The sequence below is a fragment of the Emiliania huxleyi genome, assembly GCF_000372725.1.
Source record: "Emiliania huxleyi CCMP1516 unplaced genomic scaffold EMIHUscaffold_60, whole genome shotgun sequence".
Classification (NCBI taxonomy): Eukaryota; Haptophyta; order Isochrysidales; family Noelaerhabdaceae; genus Emiliania; species Emiliania huxleyi.
The window spans coordinates 406,818-427,258 of NW_005197506.1; the positions used below are offsets into that span (position 1 = coordinate 406,818).

The 20,441-nt window shown below is 66.9% G+C and overlaps 7 protein-coding genes across 7 annotated transcripts; 2 read left to right on the forward strand and 5 right to left on the reverse strand.

Moving 5' to 3' along the window:
• Positions 1-2,069: 2,069 nt before the first annotated feature.
• EMIHUDRAFT_452332 (hypothetical protein) lies at positions 2,070-6,333 on the reverse strand (the record flags this gene model as incomplete). The annotated part of the gene is made up of 8 exons (XM_005764244.1): positions 2,070-2,877; positions 2,972-3,112; positions 3,247-3,729; positions 3,913-3,990; positions 4,067-4,177; positions 4,253-4,381; positions 4,814-5,153; positions 5,594-6,333. 8 exons carry the CDS (start codon positions 6,331-6,333, stop codon positions 2,353-2,355), a joined length of 2,547 nt encoding a protein of 848 aa, XP_005764301.1. The 3' UTR covers positions 2,070-2,352.
• Positions 6,334-8,388: 2,055 nt separating this feature from the next.
• On the reverse strand, positions 8,389-9,309 carry EMIHUDRAFT_214231 (hypothetical protein; the record flags this gene model as incomplete). The annotated part of the gene is made up of 1 exon (XM_005764245.1): positions 8,389-9,309. One exon carries the CDS (start codon positions 9,307-9,309, stop codon positions 8,389-8,391), a length of 921 nt encoding a protein of 306 aa, XP_005764302.1.
• A 1,071-nt stretch (positions 9,310-10,380) lies between these two features.
• Positions 10,381-11,694, reverse strand: EMIHUDRAFT_437509 (hypothetical protein). Its single transcript, XM_005764246.1, has one exon. It carries the CDS (start codon positions 11,590-11,592, stop codon positions 10,525-10,527), a length of 1,068 nt encoding a protein of 355 aa, XP_005764303.1. The 5' UTR covers positions 11,593-11,694; the 3' UTR covers positions 10,381-10,524.
• Positions 11,695-11,806: 112 nt separating this feature from the next.
• On the reverse strand, positions 11,807-13,527 carry EMIHUDRAFT_437510 (hypothetical protein). The gene is made up of 3 exons (XM_005764247.1): positions 12,553-13,527; positions 12,334-12,482; positions 11,807-12,259 (listed from the first exon to the last, which is right to left on the reverse strand). The coding sequence occupies exons 1-3, from the start codon at positions 13,483-13,485 to the stop codon at positions 11,953-11,955; spliced, it is 1,389 nt and encodes a 462-aa protein (XP_005764304.1). The 5' UTR covers positions 13,486-13,527; the 3' UTR covers positions 11,807-11,952.
• Positions 13,528-13,766: 239 nt separating this feature from the next.
• Positions 13,767-14,632, reverse strand: EMIHUDRAFT_437519 (hypothetical protein). The gene is made up of 2 exons (XM_005764248.1): positions 14,178-14,632; positions 13,767-14,136 (listed from the first exon to the last, which is right to left on the reverse strand). The coding sequence occupies exons 1-2, from the start codon at positions 14,227-14,229 to the stop codon at positions 13,784-13,786; spliced, it is 405 nt and encodes a 134-aa protein (XP_005764305.1). The 5' UTR covers positions 14,230-14,632; the 3' UTR covers positions 13,767-13,783.
• A 161-nt stretch (positions 14,633-14,793) lies between these two features.
• EMIHUDRAFT_452335 (hypothetical protein) lies at positions 14,794-16,673 on the forward strand (the record flags this gene model as incomplete). Its single annotated transcript, XM_005764249.1, has 6 exons — positions 14,794-14,910; positions 15,043-15,225; positions 15,355-15,514; positions 15,589-15,625; positions 15,860-16,389; positions 16,461-16,673. The coding sequence occupies 5 exons, from the start codon at positions 14,794-14,796 to the stop codon at positions 16,116-16,118; spliced, it is 756 nt and encodes a 251-aa protein (XP_005764306.1). The 3' UTR covers positions 16,119-16,389; positions 16,461-16,673.
• Positions 16,674-17,084: 411 nt separating this feature from the next.
• Positions 17,085-20,231, forward strand: EMIHUDRAFT_214235 (hypothetical protein; the record flags this gene model as incomplete). The annotated part of the gene is made up of 2 exons (XM_005764250.1): positions 17,085-17,567; positions 17,778-20,231. 2 exons carry the CDS (start codon positions 17,085-17,087, stop codon positions 20,229-20,231), a joined length of 2,937 nt encoding a protein of 978 aa, XP_005764307.1.
• Between the last annotated feature and the right edge of the window lie 210 nt (positions 20,232-20,441).

Consider the following 20,441-nt stretch of genomic DNA (forward strand, 5'->3'; position numbering starts at 1 on the left):
GGGGGGACGACACCGCTCGATCTACCCTCTGGGGTCCCTCAGTCAGCGGCGTGCACCTCGATCCTGTACCGTGTTTGTTATGACCCCCCCCAGTGAGCACGCCAGCGAGGGAGGGCGAGTCGATCGAGGGGTCCCGTACCATGCGGAATCGACCCTATCCAGTGCTCAAGTGCTCAAGCTGCACAGGCTCTAACTTGAGAAAGTTGCCAATCTCCTCGCGCCGGGGCGATAACTCCGATATAATCACTCGCCCCCTTAATGGTGTCCTCGCCGACCTCCCTAGCAGCCACCCTCGAGCTGATTCACAGCTATACCGCCGCACACTCGGCCGAGCAGTGGGCCGCCGCGGCCGCCGACCCAGGCACTCGTGTCCTACTCGCAAGCTACAATTGCCCGCACCGCATTGGGAACAACTTGCATCAGTTCACGAACGCGTTCGCGCTTGCCCTGCTTGAAAGGCGTTGGCTCCTCTGGAGTGGCGACGTCAACGCCTCATGCTCAAAGTATTTGCATCGGAGGGGATGGCTGCTCACTCGAGAACAGGCGAAAAAGGGGTCCAAGCGGGCGACCAAGAACTGGTCCCAGGTTGCCATCGGCAGTCGTGAGCTTGTGTGGAAACCGCTTGTGCGCACTGGCGCGACATCGGCCGGCTCTGGTGCGGGGTCTCAGCCAGCGCTCTCTACCAGCGCTCTCTCCCTCTGTGAGTGGTCGAGACCGGCCACCCTCGCCAATAGCAGCAGCAATGTGATGCGATTTGACCCGTCGCGATATGCAAACTACCAGCCCATCGCCGCGCTGATGGCAGCCGTGGCACACCGATGGGTCGGCCCAGCCGCCTCCCGAGTTGCCACCCTCTTTGCCTTTGGCACCGGCGCCGCGTATGGAGCACTCTTCCACACCCTCTTCACCTTTGACAACGAGACGGTTGCCACGCCGACTGCTCGCGCACTGTGCAGCAGGTTCAGCACGGGCGCCGCCGGTCTTTGCGAGCGTGCTCGCGAGGGCTCCGGCGGGCAGAGGAGCCTGGGCAGGAAGCAAGCCGACGAATTTTGGCTGGCGGTGCACCTGCGAACCTACCTAGACGACGCCGAATCCGCGCTGTCCGACGCTTCCTTCATCTCCGCCACGCGCCGGCTGCTCTCGGACGGCCTCGCCGGTCGTAACTCGTGCACTGTGCTGCTTGCGGGAGACGAGGAGCCTTTGGCGATCAGGCGTGTCATGCTGCGGGTCCTGCAGAGAGCTGGGTTCCCGCAGTGTGGCATCGTACAAAGCGAGCATGCTGCCACTGAAGTGGCGGCTGACGACGCGCAGCAGGTCGCCACGAGAGATCACGGCAACCTGACTGAGGCTTCCGCCGTGCGCGATGTTTTTCTACTTTCGATGGCGGATGCGTTGGTGGGCATGAGCCGCGTGCCAAATGGCTTTTCAACCTTCGCTCTCTTGATCACAGAGCTGATCGCTTTCCGAAAAGTGCCGCTCACGGCGCCTGTTGTGATGTGCGCGTGTGAGCCGCCGACGTTTGACTACAATAGATCTAAGTGCGGCGTTCAGGGGGCGACGTCGTGCACCGACCGGTCGCGATACTGCCTTCAGGGGACGACGTGTCTCGACCTGAGGAGGGAGTCATACCTAGATAAAGGCAAGCTGCTGCGCTGGGGGTAATTGAACAAAAAAGGACGCAGATGTGAATTGTGATAGATATACTGTGTATCTAAAAAGGGAGTGCAGACGAGAGGGGGGGGGGGGGGTGAGGACTCGACACCCTAAACACGACGAGCGCAAACACTCTCAGATGGGCAAGCTGCGGGTCTCCCAGACCCGGTTCATGGGGTGGAAGCATCGGCCACCCAGGTGGCCGATGGCGATCCGCGCGAGCACCCACAAGGCGAAGGGGTCCTCGCGGGTCAGCCTCTGGATGGCTTCGCGCCCGAGCACGTAGACGGTGCTGGACGCCACCGCCGTGAGCGTGCTTGTCTGCTTCTCCTCGCTTATCAAGGCGTACTACCCCCACAAGGAGAGTAGTGTCTGTCGCGTGTCGCGCACCATCGCCGGCGAAAGACGCAAAGACCAAAGTAATTTTTTATTTCTATTTACGCTTTCGCTCTCCTCGACAGGAGGAGGGACATACACACTAGGTACTAGCACTGGTCGCTGGTGCTCTCCACGCACACACATCACACACCGCTCACCGGTCTCCAACGAGAAAACCACCGCGCAGCACATGACGGAACGGCGACGAAAAACTACACCCACAGTACTGTACTCGACGCGGCCACATACCAAAGCATACCAAAGCAAGATGCGTGAGGTCGCACATCCCCGCACATGCCTCTAGAGTACACCGAGCCAAGCCTACACATGCTGTCTCTGCTGCTGGCGGTGGCTTCCCGCCTCGGTGCGCGAGAGGCATCGGCTCAAGCGCCGTCGCGACGGGCGGAGGGCAGAAGCGCACGCCTCAACGGCCGTCCAGACATACGCGCTCGCCAGGACGCAGCCGCAGCAGAAGACGAGCTCCTCCAGCGCGCTGATGTCGCCCGTCCCGTCGCCGTTGGACGGCAGGGCGGAGGGGACATCGGAGAGGCGGGTGCCGGCGTCGGGGAGGAGGAGGAGCGAGGCGAGGAGGATGAGGATACGCAGCGCCGACTCGCCGCACAGCACGAATCGCACCACCTCTCGCGGTGAGGCTGGCTTTGCCCGACTGGTGAGGGCGACACTGGCCGCGGCGATGGCGGCGGAGAGCGTGGGCAACAGCCACGCGACGACGCGGAGGAAGGGGGAGGGCAGGTGGCTGCTGGATCGGGCGCGAGAGAGGGCGGCCACGCAGAGCGTCGCGAGGCGGAAGAGCTCGAGGTTTCGGAGCGTGCGAGGGTACGGCGCCTGCGGAGGTGTGAGTGTGTGTGTGAGTGTTTGTGTGTGTGCGTTGTGTGTGTGTGTGAGAGTGTGTGTGTGTGTGTGATGTGTGTGCGCGCGCCTCCGACTTGACGGAGCAAGCGATGTTGGCGCCGACGAAGACGAGCGCGGGTACGTACGTGCGTACGGCGATCGCGATGGAGTGCCCGTGCAGCAGCCGCGCCGCCCCGTGCAGCAGCCGCGCCGCACAGAGTGCCACGACCTACATGCCGCACCACGCACACCGGTACGCGGCCCCGCCTCTCCCCGCGGCCTACATGCCTCTCCCCGGGGCCTACATGCCTCTCCCCGGGGCCTACATGCCTCTCCCGGGGCGGCGGCGGCGGCGCGACGAGCCTGCGCCGCGGTGAGCCCGTCGGAGGCGTATTCTGCCCACGCCTGCCCCGCTTCGGCGGAGCGGACAGCGTGCGGCGTCCCGGAGGCGAGGAGGATGGGGCCGAGGTAGAGGAACTGGCCCGCGCCGACCCCCATCGCCGCGGCGAGGCTGCGCGCGGGGATGTGTCCCTCGCGGCAGAGGAGGAAGGGGAGGCGGCTGGCGCCATGCCGCCCCACGGGCTCGAGAAGCTCGCCCCACACGTTGAGGAGGTGGCCGCCGCCGTCGGGCGAGCCACCCTCCGCGGTGCGTCGCGACGGCGAGGGCAGCGCCTCGAAGCACGACACGGGCGGCGCGGGCCACGCCGGCGCGGGCGGCGAGGGCGGGGTCGAGACGGAGAACGGCGGCGTGGAGGTGCTCTGGGCCAGGCTTTGGAGGGACGCCTCCTCGTCCGCCTCGACCGGGAAGTGGACAAAGAAGCAGCCCGCGACGGAAGTCTCGACCGCCTGGCCACAGTGGATTAATTAATTAACGAATAGATTAGTTCGAGGTCTCGACCGCCCGGCCACAGTGGCGGTGAACTGCAGTGGCGGCGAACTGCGGGGACCGGGACCTAGCACGTAGCCTCGCTGCCGCCACCGATCGACTCTCGGCCAGTCTCGGCGAGTCGGGGCGAGGCTCGCCTTGACTCCAATCCTCTTCCCGTTGTAGACCGTCTGCGAGGCTGTTGCGCCATGGGTGGCGAGGTCGAGCATGTCGTGCGCCACCTGGCGCGAGGAGCCAGTCGTGTGCTGAGGGGAGGGGGCCTCCCCTCCGCCCGCGGCGGTGCTGCGCGTGCGCCACCGTGTCGCCGATCGCGGCGAGGACCACCGACTCGAACAGCCTGTCCGCCAGGGCGGCGAGGGCCGAGTCGTCGAGCGGATTGACGCCGCGCCGCCGGCCCGCCTCAGTCGCCTCGTGCACAATCTCGCGCGCGCCTGCGAGGACGCGTCGTGGACGAGTCACGGACGTGTCGTGGACGCGCCTCACGGCAGCAGCGCCCTCGCGCGCGCCCGGGAACCAGTCGCACCACGTCTCGATCACGGGTCGGGACACGCGCTCGAACTTTGGCCGGACCGGCCCCTCCTCGAGGCCGTGCAGGGTGACGAGGGCGATCGCCTGGCGCGGGGGGACCGACCCGCCGCTCGGGATGCGCTGGGCGGCTGGAGTCGGCGGTGGAGGTGCGCCTGCTGCGCCAGCCCCGCCCCCAGCGTCGCCGTGGGGCACGCTACGCCCCCCGCCCCTCTCGCTGTGTGCGAGGAGGGTGCCCGTCACAGGCACGGGGTTCGGAGTGTGCAGGCACGGGGTTTGGAGTGTGGGGTTCGGAGTGTGCAGGCACGGGGTTTGGAGTGTGGGGTTCGGAGTGTGCAGGCACGGGGTTTGGAGTGTGGGGTTCGGAGTGTGCAGGCACGGGGCTTGGAGTGTGGGGTTCGGAGTGTGGGGCGGGGCGTGTGCGGCGCGGCCTCCGCCGAGAGGGCGCCCATATCTCGGCTGTATCTCGCTACATCTCGGCTGTATCTTGGTCTCGGCGGCCGCCTCCGTCGAAAGGACGTCGAAGCACGACTCGATCGCCTCCGGTCCGAGCTGGCGCGCACACGGGTCGACAGCGCTCGACGCGACCTCGCTGAGCAGCTCGCGGAGAAGCAGGGGCTCGCCCGCCGCCGCCGGCTCGGCGGGCTGCGTCGCGGAGACGTCGATGGACATGGGCGGCGGGGTGGGCGGGGCGAGCAGCCCCTCGTCAAGCGCGGACGGCCCGACCGGCGGGAGGCAGGCCTCGCCGAGCGGCGACGGCAGGCGCTCTGCGTCGGCGAAGACTGCGGCGTTGTCGTCGAAGAGCAAGGCTGCGGCGGCGGCCTCGCTGTCGGCGCTCGCGTCCGCGTCTTCGTCGGCGCTCACAGGGGTGAAGCCGTACGCGAAGACGGCGGCGGGGGCCCAGCCGCCGAGCGCAGCGCCCCCGGGGGCGAAAGGGGCGGCCCCGAGAGGTGCGGCCGCGGCTGCTGGCTCGGCGACGCCGGCAGGCTGAGGTGCAGCTTGTGCGAGGACGGGCAGCGCGGGCGGCGCGTGCGGTACGGCGAGGTGCGAGAGCGGGATGAGGCCGACGGTGTACGTCCAGGAGCGGCTGGACGGCGGGACGGGTGGCGGGGAGGGGGGGGAAGGCAAAGTTTACCCGGGTCCCTCGAAACGGGGGGGGGGGGGGGGGGGGGTCTGCTGTGAGGGCGGGGTGTGGGGCGGGGTGAGCTGCGTCTGTGGGGCGGCGGAGAGGGCGCGCGGGGTCGGAGGGGCGTGGCGCGCCCGTCGGGGGAGAGGCTCATGCGGGAGAGTAGCTGGCACGGGCGGTAGGTCTGGCTGCAGCGGTCGAAGAGCCGGATGGGCACCGGCAGCTGCAGCGCGTACTCGGTCCCGGCCGCGAGGAGGGGGACGGAGACGAGCAGCTGCAGCGCGAGCGGCCGGTCCTCTGCGTGCAGCGCGCGCTCGAGCGGGCAGAGCGGGGTGGTGCCCTCGAAGGAGGAGATCGTCTCGGCCATCGGCAGGATCGCGCTCTCCCACGCAAAGTTGGAGCGCAGGTGCGGGCAGCCGTCCCGCAGGTGCCGCACGTGCACGTAGCTTCCCGGGTGACCCAGCATGGCCTCGGACTGACCGGGCAGCTCGAGCGGGCCCTCCGGCGGCGGCATCGCCTTTGGAAGGGAGAGCACCTGCTGGAGCGGCACGCCGAGCGCGGAGCAGGCGCGCAAGACGCCGCTCATCCCATCGAACGAGCCGCGGCTGCGCGCCATCGCGGCGTGGAAGCGGAGCATGTACACGAGCGACTCTGGAGGCGAGGTTTCCCCGCCGGAGCTGAGGATGCTCTTGAGATACGCAATCGACGCATCCACTTCTTCGCCGTTTGCCCTTGCTTGAGGTACATCCCCCACGGAAGCGCCCCTCTTGGTCCGCGGCGAGGCCTTGGCCTGCTCGCACCTCAGCCCAAGCCTCGCGCACCTCGTGCATTTTTGGCCGGGCGGCATCGCCAACGCGTCGCACTTGACCTTCGATGCCTTGCATGCCACACAAGACTTGAGGGGGGTGGGCATTCCACCCGATTTTTTATTCAAGAGTGCTTGTAGCGCGCGACACCGGTCCCTCGCCTGCGTTGGGATGAGGCGAAGACGCGTCAGGGGCGCGGAGAGAGGCGCGGCGGAGAGCGCCGCAGGGTTAGGATGTGTAGGGTGTGTCGCCCGGGTAGGCTGTGTAGCCGAGCGCGCCGACGGCTCGCGCGAGATTGAGGTACTCTGTGCCCCAAGCGTGAGCTGTGGCTGTGTGAGGGCCTGGGCTGCTCGGCGGGGAGAAAAGAATTCTAGAAGCCTCTCTCACAGAAAAGAAATCGTGCTGGGGCTAAACGTTGATATTGAAAAGGAAATCGCGCTCACGGACTCCACACCCGAAAGAAAGAGAGGGGGCTCGCAGGAGAGGTGACGAGTGAACTACAGGTAGTGGGAAAGAGAGGCACACCGGGACTTTAGCGCGCAGACCTCGCGCGGGTGGCACTTTAATTTCCAAGCGGCAGTGCAGCAGTACCTTGTGGACTGTGTCGGCAGCGGCAACAGCAGCGGCGACAGCGGAAACAGCAGCGGAAACAGCAGCGGAAACAGCAGCGGTGCGGCTAGCAGCGCTGAGAGCGGCGCCTCGCGGTTTGACAGGTCACAGTGGCAACACCCCTTTCTCATGGCGCACGGCGCCGCTAAAGCCTTTGCTGGGGAGCCTCGCCCGCGAAAGCTCGCCATAGCGTGTCCATAGCAAAATAGGCACGGCCGTCTTCCTCTCTGGCAGCCTAGCGCGCGAGCTGCTTCGCGCTCAGCCGGCGATCACCCTCCCTCTCGAGCCTGCACCGTGAACCCTGCCACTCAGCCGGCGGCTCTCACACTTCGCAGGTGCATGATTTTCTTGACGAATTTGGCCGGTGCTCTGCCTTCCTGCCGCTACCCTCCTGACATGCCTTCCCTCCCACCTACCGACACCTTCTGTGCGGCTGTGCTAGTGCAGTTGGGCGGCGGAGAAGAAGCCTGGCGCTGGTAAATCGGGCGACTGGCGCGACTACAAGTGCCAGCTCGCAACCGACTCGACCATCGCGCTGTGGGTCTCGGTGGTGGCGCGCGGGGCCGTCGCCCTCGACCTATTGTGCGCTCGCCGCAGGGAAGTGCCGCGAGCGTTGTCGCTTCACGCTCACCGCTGTGAACAGGCACTTTAACCATCTTTGGCCGTGGCCCGTGACGGGGCGCCTTTTTGGCGCGAGCGCGGTTCTCGAGACGCGCAACTTGCTGGCGATGCACTTGTTTGGTCGAACGGCCACCGATGCGGCGTGGTGGCTCCAGCTTCACCGCCTCACCTCAGCCCCGTCGTGCCTTGGCCAGCCGTACAGCTGCGTGCCTGCGAACGTGCAGGGCAGCACGGGGGACGAGCAAGCTTGCGTGCAGAGCGGAAATTCGCGCGACGCATTCTCGGCGGCGATGCTCGCGGAGCATGCGAGTAGCGTCGCTGAGGTCGCTTCTCGCGGCTCGCGGGTTTTCCCTTGCCCCAAGTGCGCGGGCATGGCGCGCGGAGAGCATCTCGCGATGCTGTGGCGAGCGTCGGCAAGGAAGCTGGAGCACGACAACGCCGCCGACCCACTCGGCTACCCGCTCACTGTCCCACGACTCCGCTGCTACCACACGCGTCCCTCATCGCCGGGCGTCGTCGGCGGCGCGGCCGCGGCGCTGCTCGCTGACTGGTCGCGAAGAGGGATGGCGGTGGCTGAACAGGGCGAGGCGCTCGAGGAGGGGCGCGCCCTCTTCAGCTGGCCTGACCCCAGGGGCGAGTCGGCGCCGGCCGCCGACTGGCTCTACTGCAGCGTCGACTGCATGCCCTCTCGGCGGTATTGCCAGCGGCCGTTCGGGGTCGAGTCGAACTTTTCACTGGACACTGCGGTGGAGGGGACCGCGGTGTCGGTGCGGCGGTGAAAAAATAAATGTGACTGCACTGACTCAACGAAATGTGTCACAGTTTGTCATATTCCATAGACGGACTTTTTTTCTCAAACAACAAAACAACACACAAACATCGCCATTCGTCGATAATATCGCGGGGGTTGATCGCGGAATCGCACCCGAGCTCTAGGCCCAGATTGCGAGGACACCGAAGAGAGCCGCGCCTGCCGCGATCGCCGAGACTTTGAGCAGGCGGTGCGCCAGCGAGGGCGGCCTCTCCGGCGCCAGCGCGCAGCCGGGCGAGCATCGGTCGCTCTCTGCGGCGCCCGGCCTCTCCTCCCGTACAAGGGGCGCGAGGTCGGCGCAGCTGTGCGCGTGCGAGCCGGTGAGCTCGTGGTTCACCATCTCTACGCCGATCTGCGTGAGCATCCCCGCGGCGAAGGCGTTGAGCAGCCCAGACACCCAGAGGTACGACGAGCTCGTCTCGAAGCCGCGCGCCGCCGCCTTGGCGGCGACCGCGCTGGCGCAGCCGAGCGGGAGGGAGAGAGTGAAGATGAGGCAGGTGAGCCGCCGGCCGGTCTGGGACAGCTGCGTGCGGCGCGCGAGCATGCCGAGCGCGAAGCCCTCAAAGAACTGATGCACCGACATGGCCATCGCCAGGACGAGCAGCTCGGTCCAGCCCGACTGCGCAAAGCCGATCCCGAGGCCTATCAGGACAGAGTGGAGCGAGATGGAGGCCTCGAGAGCGTAGAAGCTGGCGAGCGTGCTCCCGCCATCGAACTGGCTGGTCGGAAGCAGAGGAGTGCGTGTCGACTGGCCGAAAAGGCACGGGATGAAGGCCTGAGTCGCCGCCATCACCAGGAAGCCTACGAGAGCTCCGGCGTTGGCGGCTGGATACTCGCTCAGCTTTCCGAGCCGCTCCTGCGCGTCGTCGAGGAGGTGTAGCAGCGCCACAGACAGGATCACACCGGCCGAAAAGTTGGCGAGCAGGTCCGTCGTCAGGCTTGTGCTGAGATTGGCGCGAGCGGGAAGGCAGACGCCGAGCGCACTCGTGACGGCGAGCCAGAGCATCACGCCGCCGTACATGGCGGGAGGAGCCACCGCCATCCTGCGTCAGAGATCGATTGGCGTTTCGTTTGGGCACATGTGCCACCGCAAGATCATTCGCGATGCGGGTGCCCAGGCATGCTGACTTCTTGCAAGAAAAGAAGAAATCGCAGCAGGCAAAAAAACCCGTTTCAGCTTTTTCTTGCTTTTGCCGCCTCGTTTCACGTTTCGCAGGCCGCGCCACCGGCGGGCGGGGGCGGGGGCGCGGCGGCGGCGGCGCGAGCGGCGGCGGCGGCGGCGGCGGCGGCGGCGGCGGCGGCGGCGTCTCCTGAGGGACGGCTGGCGACGCAGCTGCCTTGAGCTTGGATGATGATGGCAGTGCGGGCATAGAGGGGGTGACGCCGCCACCGCAGAGGAAGGGCACCGAAGGGTCAGGGGAATCGCATCGGACGACTCGGGACGGCGAGTTGAGCAGCGCCAGCGGCAAGTCGTCGCGGCAGACCCGTTTCACCTTTCTGCGGCGAAGGGCAACGAAGCCTCGCAAGGTTGTCGCCATCGCGGAGGAGCCTGCCGAGGAGGTTCCTGGGCGATCGGAGACACCAGGCCAGGTTCGCTCCGGCCGGGTGCGCAGCGCTTGGCCGCTGCGCGTGGGTCGCGAGGGCCGCCAGGGCCAGCAGTGGTATAAGCCGCATGACTTTGACCGCGCAGAGGCATCGGTGCGGAAGGGCGAGATGGCGGCAGCCAAGCGGAAGAGGTTCGTCAACCGGGCTCAACGCGGCCGGGGCAAGCCGGCCGGCGCGAATGCAAACGCGGACACGTATTTGTACCCTTTTGATTGGGAAGCCTATGATGCCGGCGAGGCGGGTTCAGCGGTGCAGGCGGAGGAGGACGCGCCCGATTCGCCCGAGGCTGCGAGCCCCGATGCTGGGACCGCGGCCTCGTCGGGCGAGGATGTCCAAGTAGAGGGGAGTCGCGGACAGGGCCCTCCCGTCCGGCGCCGGTGGTGCCTTTGTTTTTCTTGAATTTCTTGAAGCGGCGTCTTGTCGGGTTGGGCCTTGGGGTTTCAACGCCGACAGTGATCATTCAAGCGTCTCGCGCACGTGTGCGTGGCCGCTGGCCGCGGCAGACGGATGAGCAAAACAACAAGTGCATGCACATGCAGCGGAAAACACAACGCATAATAGTAGCTACTCTCGCATGCAAACCACGCAATACGCCTACGACCAGTGTATACACTCATGCAGGTCCGTTTTTTGTGAAGGTGTCCACCTCACTTCACTTCGCAAAGAACGACTCTGGGCAGCCCGGTGACGAGAATAGCGTCGGGAACCCCTTCGGCGACGTCATGCTGTCAATCTCCTTCATCTCGGCCGCCGAGAGCTTGTAGCTAAAGGCATTGGCGGACGAACGCAGCCCGTCAGCGCACGCGCTCGTCGTCGGGTCGCACGCGCTGAAGCCCTTGCGGAAGTCCGTGGTGGGGCGCACGCTCGCGGCCGCGCCACTCTGCAGCACCCAGCGCAGCGCGACCTCCTCCGCGGTCCTGCCGTGCGCCGCGCCGATTCGACGGAGCGTCGGGCTCGACAGTAGCTCGTCCGTGTCGTCGGTGGGATTGGCGCGCTCGCCGACGTGCCCATAGGCGAAGGTGCGGATGCCGCGAGACTCGCCAAAGGCGCGGAGGCTGCCCGAGTCAGGGCCCATGCCGGCGTGCATTTGGAAGTAGTTGATCGCCGGCAGCTCGTTGGCGGTGGCGAGGAGACAGCTGAGCGCGCCCTCGCAGTAGTTGATCACCCCGAGCGAGCGCGCGCGCCCGTCCGCCTTGGCCTTCTCCATCTCGGCCCACATGGCTTGCATCACCGCCGGGTCTGTGCTATCTCTCAGCATAAGCATATCGACATAGTCGGTACCGAGGATGGCGAGGTTCTCGTCGAGAAACTTCGGAACGGACGCTGCGGCTTCGCTCGGCGAGGACCATCCCTTTGCCCAGTTCGTGGGGATCTTTGTGTTGAGGAAGACGCTCTTCCGATCGACTTGAGGCAGTACGCGAGCAACACCGTTTCTCTCGATCCCCGGGTGGAAGTCGGCGTGGGTGATCCCGGCAGCAATCGCGTTCCTGAAGGCGAGCTCCGCGCCGTCCTCGGTCAGCCCGGCCGTGTTGAGCGCGAGCGTCGGGAAGGCGACTCCACCCGAGAGCTTCCAGGTCGGGACTTTGGTGGTCGTTGCTGCAAGCACTGCCGAGGCCGGTGGGCCAGCCAGCGCTGCGGCGCCAGTGCCGAGTAGAGCCGAGCGTCGGTCGCAGCGCAGCTGCAGGCTGGCCAGTGAGGTGAGAAGCAGGTGAACGCTCATGAGGGAGGCTCAGAATGTCCCAGCTCGGCCTTCTGCGTCGTCGAGAGGCCCTGCGTGCGCACGGAGCGAGGGCGAGCCGTCAACCTGCCCCTTTGCCGCGAGGTGAGCTTGGTGCCTTTCGGCATTCGGGTGCGTGAATTCTTCAGATACAAGCCTCTCTCACAGCACTGCGCAAGGAATTTCGCGGGCAGGCTAGGGCGGCGGGGGCCTAGGTGTAGGGTCCTAATTTTACCGAGAGTCCCTCGCACACGAGAATCCCTCGCGCACACGGGCACGGGACTGGCGCGCACTCTGGCACTATATTAGACTATAACACAGGTACACAAAAAAATTACAAATTTTCGAAGGACGAAGCATCGGTTAAGCCGCCGGGCTTCCTCCTGTTCCTCTATGACTGGGCGCGGCCCCGCCTCCGCTCAGCAGCAGCCGCGCGAGCCGCGCCTCCACACTGGCGTTGGACGAGACGACGGCGCAAGCGAACTCCCACACGGGCGCCAGCTGGTGGAAGAACTCGTCGAATCCGATGGCGCCGGACCGGTCGCCGTCCACCTCGGCGAGGCACGCGGCGGCGTCGGAGCGCGGCAGCCCCCACGAGACGAGCAGCTCGCCGAGCTCCGCCTTGGAGATGGTCCCGTCCCCCGACGTGTCGAGCTTGTCGAAGACGAGCCTGCTCGCGGCGGCAGGAGTGAAGAGACGCCGCTCACGGCCCGTCTCGCGGGAGCTCGTCGAGCGGAGGTAAGCCTCGCGCGCTCGCGCGGAGAGAGGGACCGTTCCGCCGCCGCGAGGGCGGGCGCGACGACGAGGCCCTCGGGCGTGACAAAGTGGCGCGGCAGCAGGGCGGCGTTGGAGAAGCCGCTCGCCGAGTAGACGTCTTGCGTCGCGCGAGACGCCTTCTTCCGCACAGCGGGAGGGGTGGGCGACCGGGGGGAGGGCGAGGGGCGCGCGGTGCCGGCTGCCCGCCTCGTCGGCGGCGGCGAGGAAGGCGAGGTTGAAGACGACGATGGCGCAGACGCAAAAGGCGAAGGAGGCCCAGCCGAGGGCGGCGGGCATGGCGATGGCGAGGCCGATCAGGATGGAGAGCGTGTAGCGCGCGGAGGCGAGCAGGTTGAAGCGCGTGAGGAGGGCGAAGACCAGCCGGTTCATCGCATAGACGTGGAGGACGAGCCAGTAGGAGAGGAAGTCGTGCTCGAGCCTCGCGTCGGTGGCGGTCAGCAGCTTGCCGAGCGAGTACGCGTAGGCCGAGGTGGCGTACAGGAAGCCGGGGATCATGATCCGCACCGCGCCAAAGGCCGAGGTGAGGAGGTACAGGGCGCCCGGCACGTGCAAGCCGAAGCCAACCGCGGCAAGGGCGACGCAGACGGCGCGAGCGGCGGCCGGGCCGCCACCGTACAGCGCCGCGTAGAAGGCGGGGCCGCCGAGGCACTGCAGCGAGCCCGAGAGCAAGTGCGCCCGCATCACCCGCCGGCGGGACTTGACGACGACAAACTTTGGGTGGACCGGCATCAGCCAGTGCGTGGCGATGACGCCAAAGTCGAGCATAAGGCAGATGGCCGCGAGGACGCGGCGCTGCCAGCGGAGCGAGTCGGTGAGAGCGGCCGGCTCATCGCACATCTCTGCGCACAGGCTGAGCGGGCACCAGAAGGAGCCGACCACGACGCCGTGAGCGAGGAGCGTGTGGACGAGGATGGAGAAGGCGGCGGCGACGACGCAGGCCGTCCGCGCTCCTCTCAGCTGGATGAAGGCGCGAGACTCGGTGTCATTGGTGCGGAGTTCGCCGCCACGACTCACCAAGGGCGCGGAAGAAGTGCCACGGGCCAGCGACGCCGCCCTGATTGCCGCTGCCCGCGTCGATAGCGGCGGAGGGTGAGAGGCGGAGGACGCGGCGCTGTTCATTCATTTGCGGCGCTGAACACCGAAGTAAAAAAGAAAAAAATCCTGCTAAAAACACCCTGTCAGCAGAGTCTCCTACGGGAATGTACGTAAGAGCTACATACACTGAAGAGAGAGAGAGAAGCTAAAAGTACGTAAGTACAATGAAAAATGCCACGTTCGGATCGCTCCTCATCGCAAACCCCGTCAGCAGACCACCCAAGACTGCTTTCAGACGCTTGCGCCAATTTCCCCTCAACCTGCGCAAATCGTGACCCCCAGAACTCGCGGACCCGAGGAGTCTGGAGCTTCAGCTGGCGAATCATGCCGCTCTCGGCACAGAAGCAGCGCGAGCGCCGCGCCGCGCAGCGCGCTGCCGAGGCTCAGGACGCGGCTCGCGGGCAGCGCAACCGCCCGGCGCCGAGCCGGTGCTAGGCCGCCTCCGCTGCGCCTGCTTCCTTGCGCGCCGCTGGACGTCGGCCGAGAAGACCGCTTCCCTCTGGGGACCCGACTCCGCGGAGATCGCGCGCGCGTCGTGAGTGGCGGCGCGCGCGCGATCTCCGTTCCCGGGCACGCCGGTCGCAGTGGCATGGGCTCCCAGGCTCAAAAGCGCTCCCGTCAACAGCGAGCGAGCGCCGCCGCTGCTCCTCCTCCCGCCGCCGCTGCTCCTCCTCCCGCCGCCGCTCACCGAGACCCGCCGCCGCCGCCGCCGCCGCCGCCGCCGCCGCCGCCGCCTCGCGCCTCGCCTCCGTCACCGCCGCCCTCCATCTCGCAGCGGCGCGTCCCTCTGATGGCGCGGGCGCCTCGCTCACCGGCGCCTCGCCGCCGCCCCCCCCCCTTCTCGCGCCGCTCCGCTCGTGGCCGCCGCCTCCCCTGTCAATCCCGCCGCCTCCCCTGTCATCCCGCCGCCCGCACCACCGCCGCCACCGCCTCGCGCCTCGCCGCCGCCGCCACCGACCGCCCTCCCCTGCGCCGCTGAGAGCGCGGTGCAGGGGGTGAGCCCCCGCTGCGCAGCCTCACCGTAGTGCACTGCGCTCTCCGCGCCCCTGACGATTAGTGAGGAGGTGGTGTTGCACAGCATGGAGCTCGGCGAGCGTTTAGCGAGCCCCTCAGCTAGAAGAGGGAAGAAGGGAGCGAGGGGCGTTTCGTTCTAAATTTTGATGAGAGGACTACGACTAGCACTCACCGCCCGCACACTGCCGCCCATCCCTCCAAACGGGCTTCTTGGGTGGAAAGAGATGCCACCGGCGCGTGCCCGGTTACTCAAAACGGTCTGGTCCTCCTCCGGGAATTCGTGCTGTGGCAGTCCAAGGCGAGACTCATTTCCCCGCGATGCCTGCCACGGCAATCGACGCCGTCGCCACCGTCGCTGCTGGCCTGTTTTACACGCAGTCTCTGCTGCCGCTCTGGCTCTTCAACCTCCGCGTCAATGGCCGGTGGGACGGGCTCGTTCTCATCTTTTCGACCGACGAGACCGCCGCCAGAAGAGCCGTCGCGGAGAGTACATTTTCGGCCAATCGGACCACTGTTGTCCGCCTCACCACCGTATCATCCCGCCGCCACCAGCCCAGACGCCAGCAGGAGTACGTCAGCCTCAAGACGCGCATCTTCGACATGGTGCCCGCGGAGTTCGACTGGGTCGAGCGGCTCCTCGTGCTCGACACGGACATAATGGCCACCCGCCGTTTGCGTGCATTCCTCAGCGGCGTGGCGGGCGGAGTGATGGAGGTGGCGTGGCCGCGGAGCGGGCGGTGCGACCCGCGGGTGTCTTCAATCACCAATCACCAAGCACCGACACCACCCACTCCCTCTTCACTCGCGCACTCCTGCCGCTCCCTCGTCCCTGCTCTCTCTCTCCATCTCTCACCCACCTCCACACCCACCCGCGCACAGGTGGAGGTGGTGGTGCCCGCCGAGCGGCCCACCCTCCAGGTCGCACGATGGCTGCGTGGCCCCTTTGCCCTCGGCTCGCCCTCCAACGCCTGGGGCGACCGGATAGCGACGCACCTCAACACGGCCGTCCAGCTGCAGCACCGGCGCTGCAGCGCGCGCTGTCTGGCGAGATGGGCATCCGCCAGTGCGAGCCCCTTCTCACAGGAGGACCATCCAGGACGGGGGCTGTGGCAGGCGTCTCCTCACGTCCATTCGCCGGCGTTGCCAACAGGTGAGCTCTTCAGCTCGGACCAAGACGGGCTGAACGCACTCTCCCTCACCCGCCAGTGCAAGGTGCATGCGCTCGACGATCGCTCTCAGCTCTACGCCTGCCTCGGGGCTTGGTCGACCCTCTCCCAACGCGGCGCCGCCGCCAGCGCCGCGTTCTGGTTCCTATCATCGCTCTCCGGTCTCCGCCCACCCCCCTCCTCATTCTGTACGCTGCCGACACGAATGCTGCTCGTAGGCACCTCCGCTCCGCTCGGCACGGGGCGCCCGCCCAGTCGTTTCTCATCGCCCACGCTCTCGCGCGAGCAGCATCCACGGAGCAGCACGTCGCAGTACCGGCCCGCTGCGTCGACGCGGCTGCCCGGCTGGAGTGGGCCGCAGCCGCCTTCGGCCTCGGCAGCGCTCTGTGGGCGGTCGGTGTGCTCGGCGCTGCCATCTGTGTCTGCTCCGCCGCGACGAGGCGCCGCCGCATAACTCTTATCTTTGGCGCGGCATAACTCTCGGTGAGTGAGCGCGGCATCTTTGCGCCCACCATCGCCGTTGGCATCGGCTTTGGACGTTCCTCTGCCGCAACGTCATCTACCCGTGGCACCTCGGAAGTGAGCATGTGCTCACCGCGCACGAGCCTCTTGTCGCCGTCCTCTCAGCGACCGCATACTTTGCGGGCGTGACGCACAGCCCAATGACGGCTTTCGCGGTGATGGCGGGCCTCTTCTCCACCACCTCGTCCGTTGTCACCGCCATGCTCGTTGCCGCCGTCCTCGGCTGGCGCGTGACCCCATCGCGAGCCCATCCGCTTGCTCGCGGGCGATACCGGTAAGTAGGCGCATGTCCCGTAGGCTCAGCTCGCGCTTGTTCGCACCGCGACCGCTCTACGGCGCGCTCTCCGCGAAGCTCCCCCCGCCGCTGCCGCCCGAGTCGCTCGAGTGTGACCCGCAGGCGCTGCCCCCCCCACACTATGTGCCGAGGGGTGTAAGCGCGCGTCGCGCCCACTTTGTCGAAGTGTCGGAACGGCTTCCGAGCGCCCCAGCAGGCGGTCGCGGGCCCCGGCGTTGCACTGATATTGTGACGAGTGAGTCAGAGCTGTCACGCGCATGCGTTTCACAGACCCGTTGTTGAGAAGAAAATACGTCGTGCCTATGGCGCTGCGCGCTGGTTCACACAAAAAACAAACCGGGCCCCGCTGAGTGTCACACAGTCACACACACGACACACGGACCCAGAGAGGCAGAGACTCACCAGAGAGCAGAGTCGAGGACGGACAGCCATTAGCGACGTCAGCATGCGCGAGTGTACGTGTACGTGTTGTGTGTGAATGCGTGCGATCTCGCCCGTTTGGAGACTTTGCATTCACTTCCTCAAGTTCCGGTTCCGAGGCGTGCGTGCGTCCGTCCTGCGGAGGACCTGTTTGCGCTATGAGCAGCACTCAGAGGTGGACACCAAGACGCGGAGGGCACAGACAAATGTCAACGCGGAGGGCACAGACACGGGCTTCAGCAAACGGAGACGTCATCGATGGGCTCACTGTCGCGGAGCTCACTGCGGAGATTGCGCTCCTCGCTACACTGCGGCAGCAGCTGCACACGCGGCGCTTTGAGTCTGAGAATGGCAGCACGCCTGCGGTAGCCGGTCGCGCGGCGCTTGGACGGTCGCAGCGGCTGCTCGCCGGGCATGCCGGCGAGGTTCTCGACCTTGTGAGCTGCGATGGCGATGCGATCCTGGGGAACGCCCGCAGCCTCGCTCTTGAGCTCCAAGCGCTTGGTGCTGCTGCCGGCGAGCGAGTGCAGCCATACAATGTGGACGAGCCCTCGTCAGCGCCTCGGCACGGGAACGATCCTCCCGCACGTGCGGAGAACCAGGATGACTCGCGACCGTCCGCGGCCGCGGCGGATCCATGCAGTGGCAACACCGTTCTCGGCATCCCTGTCACCGCGCCTGAACCGCCCGTGCCAGCTACACAGCATGCCCTGCTCCCACCGCCCGTGGCACAGCCGCCGCCGTTGCATCCGCCACCGCTAGCACCGGCGTCTATAAAGGCTGCTTCTCTCCAGCCGCCACCGCTTTCGGCGATCGCTCCGCCGCCGCCGCCGCCACCGCCGCCGCCGCCGCCGCCGCCGCCGCCGCCGCCGCCCCCCTCCCGCTGCTCATCCCTCGAGACCGAGCCTACCGCAGCCCAGCTCAAGCTCAAGCCTCTTCATTGGAAGAAGATTGCCCCCGGCAGCATCAGCACGGCCTCACTCTGGGCGTCGCTCGACGAGGTCCCACTCGGCGCGGAGCCCCTCGAGCGCCTGTGCCACTGGTTTGAGTATCGAGAGGCGAGGGCGATCACGCCGCGCTCTGCGGCTATGAGCGGTTCGTCTGCCTGCGTCGAGATCCTGACGACCAAACGCAAGCAGAACATCGAGATTGTGATCGCGGGGCTGGCAGCGGGGGCGCAGGAGCTCTCGGACGCCGTCGCCTCCTTCAACGCGCAGGGCCTGCTCGCCTTGGAAGACATCGTCGCCCTGAGTGGTATCGCTCCGACGGCCGACGAGGCCGCTGCGGCCGCTGTGCTGCGCGCGGAGCTGGCGGAGAATCCTTCGGTCGAGAGCAGCCTCTCGGAGGCGGAGCGTTTTGCGGTGCGCATGTCCGAGATTGACCACCTCGATCGCAAGCTCAAGGTGCTCTCCCTGATGGCGCTCTTCCAACAGCTGGCTCTGGCCGTCCGCGCGAACGTGGACAGCTTGCGGACCGCGGCGGAGCAGGTCCTCCAGTCGCCAATGCTACGCCGGTGCCTTCAACTCTGCCTACAGGTCGGGAACGTCCTCAATGGAGGCACAGCTCGCGGCAATGCGCGCGGCTTCCGCCTCGACGTCCTCCCGTCGCTCTCTGCCGTCAAGTCCTCCGTCGATCCGCAGTATTCACTGATGAACTTCGTCGCGGAGCTCATGCAGCGCAAGGCCTCGGAGGCACTGCCCGATGGCGAGGGTGGCGACGCCATTGACCTGCTATCGACGGAGCTCTCTGGGACCGCCAGCTTTCACACCGACACGGGCAGTGGCGGTGCGAAGGATTGGATCAGATCGATCGATGACCAGATTGCGCACATCAAGGCCACGCTCGTCCTGGCAAAGGCCGAGCTGGCCCTGCTCCCGCCGTGCCCGGCGGCGCCAGCCTTGGCGAAGGGCTACCCTCAGTTGCGTGCCTATGACCAGAGCCGCCTCCTCCTTTCGGTAGCCACAGACGAGGTGGCCTCCGTGTGGTGGGTGCTCTTGCCCGGCTGGAGACAGGAGCCCAACTTCCACTCATGGGGCAAGAAGCAGCGCGCCCCGAGGGCGGAGCAGGTGAAGCGTGGGGTGGGAGCCGACGGACAGCCAGCCCTGGCAGCTGGCTGCCTGGTGTCAGAGGCGGCTGGGCAGGAGCACCACGTGCTCATTGCCATTCGGCGGCCTATCGCGACGTCCTTCACCGTGTACGCGGTTGTCGAGGACTCCTTTGGGTGGGAGACGGCTGAAAGTGGCCCGGCTGCGAGCGCCCCACCGAGGCTCCCCGGCGCGGGGCCGGAGCTGAGCGAGCCGTGGCGGGTGGTGGCAGAGGCGCGCATATCGGGCAGACGCGCCGCGACCGATCTCGCGAGCTCGCCCGCTCGGTCTCCTGCCGCGCCTGCTGCTGTCGAGGAAGCGTGCGCGCAGGCGAGCCCTGCGAGCGTGCGCAGCACAAACTCGACCCGCTCCTCGCAACTCAGCTGCCCCACCTCGCCGCACGTCACCGAGATGATCAGCGACGAGCAGCCGCCTCCCGACGCCGTGGAGTCGTGCCCTGGCGCGCTCAGCTGCGTGAGACGCTCCACACCTGGGACAGTCCGGCTGGGCGACGCGTCCGTCGTGCGGCGATCGGCGGCGAACGCTGGCGACGTAGTAGCGCTGCTGAGGAGACTCGATCTTCTCGGACTGCTCCGCACGCCCCTCCTGCAGCCGCTCGATAGCAAGCTGGCCGGGTCCACGGCCGCCTATTCGCTCAACATACGTGCGTGGCGGGTGCTGCGAGCGAGCGTCGGGAATCTGCCCCGCGCTTGGCGGGAGGTGGAGCGGCAGTCGGTAGAGCAGCCGCATGCGCCTGGCACAGGTGTCACCAAAGGCCATATCGACGGTCTCTACGCTCGTTTCCTGCTCGACGCCTTTGTGGCCGAGGTGCAGAGCGAGTGCAATACAGTCGAGGAGCACTTTTCGGACACGCAGGAGCAGTTGCGCCGCGCTGCTGAGTACCTCGGGCACGCACACCCGTCGCAGACAGCGTCGGACCACGTCGCCATGCTGTCCACCGTCCGCGCCTTTGTGGTCTCGCTCGCAAAGTCGCGGGACCAAAACGTGGCGCGTGAGCGCCTGCGGGCGCAGACGGAGGTACGCGGGATGCAAGAGAGGCTGCGGGCCGCGAGAGTCTTGGCGAGCGACAGGCCTGCTCGCGGACGGCCTGCTGCAGAAGGGAAGGGCAGTGGACAGCCGCGCGACGATGATGGCGCAAGCGCCGGGAGGGGTGATGAGCCGGCAGCTGCGAACGGCCCGACGTCATCACCCCAAGCAGCGTCTCCAGTGGCAGTGCGCTACGAGGATGCACCGGAGGACTACTTTTGAGTATACGTTACAGTGCATGGAACACGCGTGGGGGGCCTGACGCGCCGCCACCGGCCTGCTCCTGTGGGTCACTGTGGCGCGAGGGCCCCGGCGAAGCGCGTGTTCATTTTATAGGGTCTCTTATTTGCAACATGCACATCCAATTTACACCGCTCCCACCCCGACCATGGGACTCACACGGGTCGGCGCCTTTCGTCATATGTGCTCGAT